Raw genomic sequence first — 11,360 nt, forward strand, 5'->3', positions numbered from 1 at the left:
CAATACAATTATAGGCTTTTTTTCCCGAGTGAAGTTGTATGTTGTGGTATGCGTAGTATGAGTGAGTGAAGAGATTTAAACTATCATATGACAACTAAGATCAAAAGAGATGGAAATAGTGACTACAAGTCAGATATTCACCAATATTCAGTCGCGAAAAAAAGCCTTATATAACTTACAGTGTACACGTGTGTAGTCTCCATGAGTGTACACGTCATATCTTATGTCATTACTACTCAGTGCCTACTGACATAAGGCGTTACTTTATACCTACTGGTAAAATGACCTATTAGGTGAAGCAAACATTGATATTGTCGGAAACCACTATTCTTCGGGTTATATGCTCCATCCTGCACTGAATTAAATCGTCAATATCTAATAAACAACATTTTTGATCAGCTTCAAACAATTTAGTAACATAATCTGCAAAGTATATGTTGTATCTTAAATGTCATTACTACTTAATGTCTAGTGTCTACTACCACAGAATATCCCTGGGTATTCTGTGTCATTCACATACTTCTATATGTGGTATCATTAGTTAAAAGTTTATTTTGCCGTATGCAAAAAAGTCAACTTAGTAGGTTATTCTACCAGTAGGTACAAAGTAATGTTTTGTGCCAGTAGGCAATGTATGTCAATGACATTATTGACATTTAAGATATGTATATTTATATCTTGTAGGTTATGTCTTACTTGATTTGTTTTTTTTTCTTGCGGCAGTAAATATGGACGGTTCTCTAGGAATACTATCTTTTGAATGACTGCAAAGTGTTTTGGAAACATTTTATTATGTTCTAAAAATTAAATATAAACATAAAAAATAAAATTACATATGAAATGTACAAATATTTTTACTTTTAAAATTAATGTGATAACAATGCCACTAATACTAACGCCGGAGGGTGCAGCAACCCTTCTTTATTAACGTAATGCTCATTACGGGCCACAACTGGTAAGATATCAATCCATTGATAAACTTGGACGCAGAGTTACTTTAGTAGATTGTCAAAAAAAGATGGCGTGTTACAGTGATGGCACATAATTTTGACTAAAAATGCTTTTGTACCATTGTCACTGATTTTGTATAAATATTTTAATTATAAAGCCATAAATGGTTTCCCCGTGAAATATGTCTTCTAACGTTCAAATTTATCGTAGATTTACTTTGATTTAGTAGATTGTTTTTCTTTAATTTTCACATTCAAACGCTCAAAAAAATTACTGTGTATACATTTTTTTTTCTGTTACTCTGTTATAAAAAGAAACCCATTCTATCACGAAAGGAGAATATTTTTACATTTACTGTACAAAAAAAACGCGTTTTAATAATAAAAAAAAGCCAATTTCATCCTGAAAAACAACGTAAAAATAGTACCGCTGCCAAGTTCACAGTTAATATTTTCTTCTAAAGAAAATTTTTGGAAATATTTTCCAAACTACATGCTAAAACACTGCTATTCTTGATCAAAATTTGGAATTTAATAGTACACATATTAATTCTTTACAAATTTGTATCATAATACACCACTTTACATATACTTGTATATCTTCAACTTAAAACCGTACTTTGTCTACAAAAGTTCGATAAAAACATTTGTTTAAAATGTTGATAAAATAAAATATATACAATAAAAAAAATCAGTCGTTCCTCTGGGCTTAAAACTTATTTTAGTTACCGATCGTCCATAATCTCTTTCTTAATGACCATTATATCGACTGGTGTGAAAAGGGGATCCACAGGCGCTTCCTCCGCTTTTAAAAGACAAGCCGCCGCGGTCTCCCCTTCCGACGGCGAAGGTGATGTCGAGGTATCAGCAATCGGAGAGGTACGCGAGGCGGGCAACTCGTCCAAATCCATTTCGGTGTGCAAATCTAGCACATCCTCACCAATATCCTCTGCGAGGTAACAATCTGTTAAAAATTGCTGCTTTCGCGCTTTCCGTTCAAGTTGATACATACCGCATTTCGCGCCGTGCTTCTTCAACTTTGTCAGGTCTTGGAGGATGCGCCGTCTCGCGTTTATGAACCAGTTTTCGACTTGGAGTAGCGACAGGTTCGTTTCCTGCATTAGGATTTGCTTCTCATGATCCGTCGGGTAGGGGTGCTGGAAAAGTTTTATTATTACGATGTTTGTAGCGTTAGGTGATAAACTACTTACGTCTGTGTGTCGAAACAGCCATCGTTTTAGGTGATTTTTCGCTTTCGTTGGAAGGTGAGGTCTTTTGGTTAAGATAGGGTTTACTTCGGTTTTGTTTTTAACTATAAAGAAATACAGACCCATAAAATTTTAAAATTACTCCACGTCGCATCGTTTCTACTTACTTTTTGAACACATGTTGTTATGCTTCCTTAAATACTGCAGGCTCTTGAAACTCCTGTTGCAGAAGTTGCAAACGAATTCCTCCCCGTGCACCGTCTTGTGCAGGACGAGCTTCCCGACGTCTGGAAAATTTATGCCGCACCTTCCGCAAGTGTGGGGTCCATCTTTCACCTCTGAATGGATTTTTTTCCTTGGTGCCCTCACCACACTAGTTGTTACATTTGTTATTTCAATCTCACCAGTGGTGGGCAGTATAACTTCCTTTTGTAACTGCAGGAGTAACTCGGAATCATTTGGTGTAGGTGTGTGGGTCGTCTCCTTTTCTGGAAGTTCTTTAGGAGGCGATTTAGGTACGGGTGGTAAATCCGAGATAGATATTTGCGAGAGTTCATAGTTCACTTTGTCAGAGGGTTGACTTTCAACGTACTCTCTGATTTTTTTTTCCACCAGTAGGCATCGCGATTTGAATTCGTACGCAGATTTCAATGCGGTACGACAAGCATTGCATATTACTGGGTTCGGAATGAGATCCAGAGCCTGCAAAGATTATAAAGTTTGTGGTTTATACCAGAACTGTACAGTTGGATATTGTTAAATAAACCATATTAGTAAACAAATAATTCTACCAAAACAATAGTGTACTATAAGGTACGTAAAGAATTTGAGAAAGTTTGCAACTGACTGAATGAGAATACAAACCATTTCTGGAATGCAGGTGGTTAGTTGATCTCTGTATGGCATAAAACCAGTGAACGACTCCACGGCATTAATATTGAAGTATTTTGAACCTCTTTGTAACCTCTGGAGGCACAAACGACATACTTTCGTCATGTTTACTGCACAACGGAACAACAAATAACAAACAACCGTTATGTAACACGTATGTGCTCTAATGGCTATTTTTTTATTAACAAATTTGACATTTTAACGTAAATGTCAAAATAGAATGTCATCAGAAATGTCAAATGGCAGGGTAGGGAGGAGGAACAGCTCTTCTTTCAGAATCGGCCTTGGAAAAATGGGACAATCGTGGTGGCATGTTTTATTTTGCATTTTTACGGTGGAGCCACTGAATGATACATTTGAACTACAGCATACATATAATATATTATGATAACACGTGTTTTTAATTTTCTATTACAAGCTAATCACAGAAATATATCCTGTTATTATTATTGTTTTCACCACAAACGCCGACCACAATTTTGAGGTTACATTATGTGCGTTTGAACTACCGACTATTTCACGACCGTACTTACCATATTTTATACATGAGCTCCTTTTTTCACAATATTTAAAATTGCGGCTTCCCAATTAATGTAGAATTAACAACACGTTAAATACAGTGGTCACATAAAGTGGTAAACTACTAGGTTGGGCTATTACAATACTTCTTATACACCCCTAATTATTTATTAATTTGTTAATATTTTTATTTATTACGTCTCTGATCAGTGATCACATTGTTTATGTTTACTGTTTACTCTATCTGTAGGAGAGTGTACCAACTGTTAAAAATTAGAAATATTTATTGTGGGTCGGTAATATTCGATTTTAATTTTTTCACTTTAAAAATAGTATTATTATTAGTCCAAAGTCATGGACAAAAATAAGTCACAAACATTTATTTTGAGTGTAAACGATTTTGGCCAAAAAATTTGTACGTCGCAGTCGGAGCCTAGCAAGAAGTAGGTTAAGGTTATGTTGACGTTGAAAGTGAAAATCCTCACTGTTTACACTTTTTTTAGGTATATTCTAGACGATGAAGGTAATATGAGCGAATACCAACCTGAGACTTCCATTTGCGCTATAAAATTAGAATCCCAAGGCAACCTTACGGAGGACGACAGTAACGATAGTGCTCTTAGTGGGAGTAATGAAGTAACGCATTTGGAGGATCCTACACAACTAGGTACAGTACGAATTATGTGTTATTGAACCCTAGGGTACACTTACAGCCTGCCTTTAGGTATAATGAATTCCCTTGACGGTGTATCAGAATTCGAAGAGAACTTGATGAACGAGTTAGACTCCGACTTCATGAACATGGTTCCCAACCCGCATTCCCAATATATAATGCAACACATGGACATCCGAGAGCCACTAACGAAGCTACGGAAGCTCATAGAAAACAGGTTAGGTGTTAGCTTGCAGAATTACAGCTTTTCGTTGCAAGGAGCTCAAACGGTAAGTGACCCATCTACATTCTTTGAAAGCACAAGTACAATAACATTTCTTAGTTGGAGGATCATAAAAATTTGGTGGAACAGTGTGTACAGGGCGAGGGAATCGTACAGGTCAACGTGCAAGTACAAACTAACTTGAAACGCATCAATATCATCGACGTTCTTAAACCAGCAGAGGATTACGTTCACATGGGTAACGGTAATAAAGTCAAGCGTAATATTTTAAGTTCCTAAATGGAAGTCGCATTTTAGAAGACGTAGAGGAGGAGAAAACCCAACAGAAGGTGGAACAGCCCCAAAATACCAAAACAGAGCGGCCTAAGAGTATCGTGCAGTGGCAGGTCGACTTGAACTACAAACGAGAACAGGAACGGCTGAAAATACCGTCAGATCCAGAAGATTGGTACGTATATTCTCCTAATAGCGAGCGCATGCAGAGAATCCTAAAATGTCTGGTATTATGTTCTCAAATCTAAATTAGGGACATTAAAATTTGTAAATAAAAATGCTATTGGTATATCATCTAAATCACATAATCGTAATTAATAAAAAGGTTACAATTGTTATGCAAAAAATACAAAAAAGAATTAAAATAAAAATACTCTGATACAAAAATTTGTAATCGAATAATTTAAAAAAAAGGAGACAAATTGATACAAAGTAAAATTGTGATTACTGGTGGCCCGGTTTACTCCACGCAATGTCGTCATTAAAAAATTATAACCTGATCATTTATTTGATTAAAAAAAAACCCTGAAAAACTGCCCCCCTCCGTCACTTAAAGTCAGACCCTGTATAAGCTTTTTTGTATTTTCTGCATCACTTATTTGTTTTTATTTAACAATCCTGAAGGTATTTCAATAAAGGGACGAAATGTAGACATTGCGTTAAAACGAGAAAATTTCGCAAAAGCAAAACTGTTATTTATTTGGATATTTTCAGGAGTGCCGTCCACGTACGGCACTGGGTACAATGGGCTGTGCGACAATTCAACTTAACGAACATAAAACTGAGCGACTGGTCGATGACGGGACAGGAATTGCACAATATGACGATACAAGACTTTCAGAAGATCGTCCCGAACGATCCTGGAGATGTCTTTTGGACCCATTTGGAGCTGTTGAGGAAAATGAAAGTCGTCGGTAAGTACCGAGCGAAAAACTACTCGTCTCGGTGTGATTATTAAATTTTTTTTAGCTACGAAACGAGAGGAGTCTCCGAAACGGGCAATGCCAAAGGTTGTCAGGCCAAAGGTCAGTTTCGATAGTTTCGCTCATCACTCCCATTATTCTAACTTATTTTTCTAGGTAACTTACAAAAAAGACTTGAAAGTTCTGAATTATGCGACGGCCGTTCGTTATTTGGACATGGCTACGTACTCTTCCAGTGGTAATAGGACGGGCAATAACGGGCAGATACAACTGTGGCAATTTCTGCTAGAACTCTTAACGACTCAGGAATACAAGTCCGTCATCCAATGGATCGGTAATATTTAACTCTACAAAAGTATGCTAATGTAACTTGTATTTCTTACAGGGAAAGAGGGCGAGTTCAAATTGAACCACCCCGAAGTTGTGGCACACCTGTGGGGCGAACGGAAGAATAAACCGACGATGAACTACGAAAAGCTATCTAGAGCTTTGAGGTACTATTATGACGGAGATATGATATCAAAAGTGCATGGGAAACGTTTTGTTTACAAATTTGTGTGTGATTTGAAGCAACTAGTGGGTTATAGCGCCGTCGAACTGGCAAATTTGGTGAAGTATGGCAATCCCATGGGGGAGACGTAGGGAATAGCGGGGATTTTCGGGTTTGTGCTAGTTTTTTAGTTTGTTGTGTTTGGAATGCAAATTTGTGATTACTGTGATATTAAAAAGATTGTATTAAAATTATTGAATTGTACTGAAAAAAAAAATGTAATATGTAATTCATATTTTTATTAATAAAACTATGTATAAAAAGTAGGTAAATATTGTTTTTCAAGTTCAATTTTTTTGCATGGAAATTGTATGATCAGTCCGTATGCACAGTTGGAATGTTCTATTGTTACAAGCACCCATTTCCATTTTTGCCTCAGTAATGAGGCTGCATAGTTTTATTTTTTAATTTGTCAGTTATCAACCTAGGCGTTTTCTTTCATGTCATATGCGTGCAAGTGGGAAAAATGTGTCATTTCCACATTTCAGTTATTCCGGTGTGTTTGCAAAAACGGAATTGGGCGCATGTGTTAATTTTCAGTCTGTTAATAATCAGTGTAGCCGTAATGAGGGAGTTTAACAAATCAAGACCGTAGTACAATAAACAATGTTTATTAAAGAATTTGTGCGTAAAAGACAAATATTTCAGTGCAATGCAGATGAAATGTGCAGTTCTTTAACAAAAGTGTCTGTGGTGCCTTAAAGAGTGATGAAAGCGTATAAAAGCAAAACACATCAGAAAAAAAAATTAACAATGACGTTAAGTACATAATCCGTAGAAAGACTCGCACATTTTACAAGTGAACTTCCACTATTAAAGAAAATTGACATTGTAATCACAGAAGATGACGATTTGCCCAGAATGTTCCAAAAAGTTTGCGAACCATCCAAGTATGAGTGAACTTTCATTACTTAAAACTAAACTGAAACAGTAATAGTCATAACTACAGGCTGTCTACTATAAGAGGGCGCTACTTCTATGATATACGACGCACGTCAAAAATCTTTATATATTTTTTGTTGCATTTTTTGAGACCTTTATACTCGTAAAAAGAAATTTGAGATCCATAGCAAATTTTATGAGAAATCGTAAAAAAAACCAGAAAAGTACCGAAAGTTTAGGGCCGTCTAACTTTTTTATTTTAAGAAATACAGAAAAATTATTTCGATAAAATTTCATGGCAAAATTGATATCTTTTACCTAGTCTAAACAGATTTTTAAAATATCATTTCGCTGCGCCCTCTACGCAGTCAAAAAAAAATTTACATCGAAGCAGGCTGTGGTTACAAAAAATTGCTTGTTTCTCTCTTTCATGCGATATACTACATGTTGCCTGCATCTTTTATATTTATTACATTTTTTATAATTTTGGTATAAAAAATGTAAACATTTTCGTGTTAACGTAGAAACTGTTGTAGACACATGTCAACTATAAAAAATTTAATAAATGCACTTCTTTTAAGCAAAATACACACATTATTATAATATTAGTTTACTTTAGAGAAAACTGAGCCTTCAACATTGTTCTTGCACAGACAAAGTAGGTTACGCTAAATGTAGCAGGCTATGAAAACAAATGTGTTATCCCAGTAATGTCATTATTTAACAAATTGTTTATTGTTATAGTTTGCACATAACTGTTGGATATAAACTTTATTCTATGACTGTTGGTTTGGAAATTGTTACAGTTAAAACTGTGATTTGAAAATTAAAATTTTGAATAATAATGATATTTTCACACATTGAGAAGTGTAATATGTTTGTATTGTACTATCAATGCAATTTCAATTCTATTCAAGCACTTGCGGAATATAGAAAACCTTCGCTAATAAAATCAGTTGTTGTTAACAGAATTTTAAATTACGTAAATACGAAAAATTAGCAAAACAGTGAGAGATTGAAGTGAACTAGAATTTAGAGAAGGTTGAAAAAAGTGCACTTCTTGAGCTTGAGGGAGGAAGATAACCAAGGAGATTAGGGTTCTGTAGGTGGTGACAAGAAAGAAAAAGAGTGGTCAGATGTGCCTAATTTTTGTAACAATGGATTTTTTAATAGGAACATTTACTTCAAATGGACTAATGGTAATTCACATTGGCATGGAGAAACTGCATTTCAACGAAGGTTTTTAGTAAACGTTTGGGTTAGAATTCTTGATACCAAAATTATAGGACCTTACTTCTATGATGGTAAACTGATGGGTGCCAGATATTTCCAATTCTTAGCCTCAAAAAAGTACATTATATTCATAAAAGTTTTTGTAGTTGGCCTGTTTAAAACAATTTATAAAAATGTAATAAATATAAAAGATAAACGCAACATGTAGTACATCGCATGAAAGAGGAAAAAACAAGCAATTTTTTGTATCCACAGCCTGCTTCGATAACAATTTTTTTGTCCGCGTAGAGAGCGCAGCAAATTACATACCATACTTCAAAATTTTGTTTACACCAGGTCAAAGATATCAATTTTGCCATGAAATTTTATTAAAATAAGTTTTCTCTATCTCATAAAATAAAAAAGTTAGACGGCCTTAAACTTTCGGTACTTTTCCGGTTTTTTTAATTATTTCTCAGAAAGTTGGCCATGGATCTCAAATTTGTTTTTACAAGCATCAAGGCCTAAAAAACTGCAACAAAAAACATAAAGATTTTTGACATGCATCGTGTATTAAGCGAGATACATAGGAGTGGCCCTCTTACAGTAGACAGCCCGTATATCTATTTGTTGTCTACAATTTTGGCATTCTAGTTATAAGTACTTACAGTGGCTTTAGAAAATTAGTCAGTAATCATAATTTTGAAAATTTCCACCTGCGGCGCCATCTGGTGGTCTACACGAGGAGTTTTCGTATGCAATAAACAAATTTAGGTGGCACCACCTAAAAATTTTTTATGGTTTTTACATAATTCTTTACAACTAAATTATGTCATATTTTGTAAATATTTATAAAACACATTCCAAAATCAATATATGTCGAATTACCGCAGGAAAAATGGTCAATACCGATACGAAACGAACAAAATCTTAGTTACTTGCCGCCCCATCTATTATATAATGTACCAAATTGCTACATAAGCTACAGCTATGCACTAGAGACGCATCCTACACACATTTTCAAGTACAACAGGTGGCGCCATATTTAAAAAATAATGGGAATATAAATATTTAAAAATTGGCATAACCACTGCCAAGTTCATCTTTATTTAAATAAATTGAACAATCAATTACACAAATAAGTGTTCTGTCTGTAGTACTTCAGTGACAATTAATTTCACTGTTTTTCTGGATATATTTAATAGACTGATGGTAGAGGAAACAAACTTATTCTTTTTAATTTTTTTCATCAGGTTTCTAAAAAAACAGTTCACTCCAACCGAGCGCGCGCCATTATTCTATGGCTAGAAATTGGCCTCAATGATTTGGGATCGAGGGGGATTATCCCTCTTTATCCTGCCTCATCTCGTGTAGGCCTGGACAGCCTTCGTAGGTGGGCCCCATCCGTCGTCTACCCCGACCGCAAATGCGGCCGGTGTAGGCGCTTTGTGGGATCCAACCGAGCAAAACATGTAGTCTGCGGTCTCTGCTTCACAAGAAGTCTAGATAGAAAAGATCCAATTAAAAACAATTACTGGTAGCGCCATCTACCACATAATGAAAGATCCAATTAAAAACAATTAGTGGTAGCGCCATCTACCACATAATGTACCAAGTTGTTACTTAAGCAGCTACTCACTAGAGGAACATCCTAAACACATTCTCAAGTGCAGCAACAGATGCCGCCAGATTTAAAAATAATTGGAATGTAAATATTTAAAAATTGGCACAACCACTGCCAAGTTCATCTTTATTTATTTAAATTGAACAATCAATTACATAAATAAGTGTTCTGTCTGGAGTAGCGCAGTGTTAATTATTTTTTTTTTGATACATATTGATCCAGTGATTATACAGATATATAAAGAAACATTCTTATCCTTTTTAGATTTTTTCAACTAATTTTATGCAGCTTTCTAAAAAAAAACTGTTTACTCCAACTGGGTAAAACAAGTAGCCTGTGCTTCTGACTAATTTTGAGGCTTGTCTGTCAAAATTCGAATGGTGCAATATCGGATTATCAAATCAGTAGTTGAAGGTACAGCAATGAATAGATCGTATTTGAGCTACTTCAGGAACAGGAACCCATTCAAATTCATCTCGAATATATTCAGAAATTATAAGAAGTCTTCAGACAATGTCAAGAGGAATCAGAGTGAACCAACCGTTGCCCAAAGTCAACCCGTGGAGGACTATCAATCCAACAAACCAAAATCCGAAATAAACCTCAGCAGTTGCCAGAACGATAAACAAATTAAACAGTGGAATAATTCAAAGTATGACGACAACTCATCGCAGGATGGTGTAAAACTGACTTCGTCAAATTCAAAGGTGAACAAGGTTTCAAGCAACATCAGCCTCAAGAAAACAAGTTGCCATTTAGACCTCAATATCCAGGAGAAATTGAACCAAATACCTCTACAAACCGTACAAATTAAAAAAGACAAATCATCCACAAAGATACCCCTCAAAAGAGCTTACCCCTGGCAAAACTTCAACTTAGCCAATGTGAGAAAGCCGCGATACGAGGAGATCAAGGAAGTGAGCGATATGAGAGATGAAATCTTCAAGTTGAGAAAGTCAATTCTGAGAAAACCTGACGTAAAGCCTTATGGTGACAGGGACAGTCCTATAAAAGAAGTAAAATTCAATAAAATGGCTTCGATGGTGATTTACCCAAAAAATAACTACAACGTGATGAAACAAGCCAGGATAAATCTATCCACAAACGTCAACAATGCCGAAAAATCTGCCATGACCGAATATCGGAGGAAAAAATTACCAGTTCTTAATGTCAACAAAGCAAACACAGTTAAAATGTGCTGTCCCAGTAACTATAGGAAAAGTGTGAAGAAATTAAGAAAATGCTTGCCGGTGGAACACGGACATCTCTGGTACCTTAATAATGCAAAGAAGCAGAAGATTTTCTGAACTTTCCCAGTGTTTTAAATTTTTTGTGATTTTGTAGTTCAAGCTTATCCAGATATAAGTAAAAAGTTGTGGATGAATTGTTTGCTCTATCATTAAATGATAATTTTCAATAATAATGCAATAAA

At 35.3% G+C, this 11,360-nt stretch overlaps 2 protein-coding genes across 5 annotated transcripts; one reads left to right on the top strand and one right to left on the bottom strand.

Moving 5' to 3' along the window:
• Positions 1–838: 838 nt before the first annotated feature.
• Positions 839–3,261, bottom strand: LOC108908029. Of its 3 annotated transcripts, none has more exons than XM_018711932.1 (5): positions 3,023–3,261; positions 2,326–2,860; positions 2,162–2,262; positions 1,963–2,107; positions 839–1,899 (listed from the first exon to the last, which is right to left on the bottom strand). In XM_018711932.1, exons 1-5 carry the CDS (start codon positions 3,152–3,154, stop codon positions 1,676–1,678), a joined length of 1,137 nt encoding a protein of 378 aa, XP_018567448.1. In that variant the 5' UTR covers positions 3,155–3,261; the 3' UTR covers positions 839–1,675. The 3 variants fall into 3 exon arrangements, with proteins under 3 accessions (XP_018567448.1, XP_018567447.1, XP_018567446.1); XM_018711931.1 differs by having other exon boundaries at positions 839–1,914; XM_018711930.1 differs by having other exon boundaries at positions 839–2,107.
• A 574-nt stretch (positions 3,262–3,835) lies between these two features.
• LOC108908028 (DNA-binding protein Ets97D-like) lies at positions 3,836–6,446 on the top strand. Of its 2 annotated transcripts, none has more exons than XM_018711929.2 (9): positions 3,836–4,011; positions 4,072–4,235; positions 4,293–4,510; positions 4,564–4,702; positions 4,762–4,912; positions 5,452–5,651; positions 5,707–5,762; positions 5,817–5,994; positions 6,046–6,446. In XM_018711929.2, the coding sequence occupies exons 1-9, from the start codon at positions 3,923–3,925 to the stop codon at positions 6,300–6,302; spliced, it is 1,452 nt and encodes a 483-aa protein (XP_018567445.1). In that variant the 5' UTR covers positions 3,836–3,922; the 3' UTR covers positions 6,303–6,446. The 2 variants fall into 2 exon arrangements, with proteins under 2 accessions (XP_018567445.1, XP_018567444.1); XM_018711928.2 differs by having other exon boundaries at positions 4,564–4,708; positions 6,046–6,445.
• Positions 6,447–11,360: the final 4,914 nt, after the last annotated feature.

The sequence above is a fragment of the Anoplophora glabripennis genome, unplaced genomic scaffold, assembly GCF_000390285.2.
Source record: "Anoplophora glabripennis isolate ALB-LARVAE unplaced genomic scaffold, Agla_2.0 scaffold225, whole genome shotgun sequence".
Classification (NCBI taxonomy): domain Eukaryota; kingdom Metazoa; phylum Arthropoda; class Insecta; order Coleoptera; family Cerambycidae; genus Anoplophora; species Anoplophora glabripennis.

Coding starts and splice junctions, on each gene's coding strand:
- LOC108908029 (XM_018711930.1), bottom strand. CDS start 3,154: ATGACGAAAGTATGTCGTTTGTGCCTCCAGAGGTTACAAAGAGGTTCA. Junction 2,263..2,325: donor TAACAACATGTGTTCAAAAA/GTAAGTAGAAAC, acceptor ATTTCTTTATAG/TTAAAAACAAAACCGAAGTA. Junction 2,108..2,161: donor GGCTGTTTCGACACACAGAC/GTAAGTAGTTTA, acceptor AAACTTTTCCAG/CACCCCTACCCGACGGATCA.
- LOC108908028 (XM_018711928.2), top strand. CDS start 3,923: ATGGACAAAAATAAGTCACAAACATTTATTTTGAGTGTAAACGATTTT. Junction 5,652..5,706: donor GAGGAAAATGAAAGTCGTCG/GTAAGTACCGAG, acceptor AATTTTTTTTAG/CTACGAAACGAGAGGAGTCT. Junction 5,995..6,045: donor GTCCGTCATCCAATGGATCG/GTAATATTTAAC, acceptor TATTTCTTACAG/GGAAAGAGGGCGAGTTCAAA.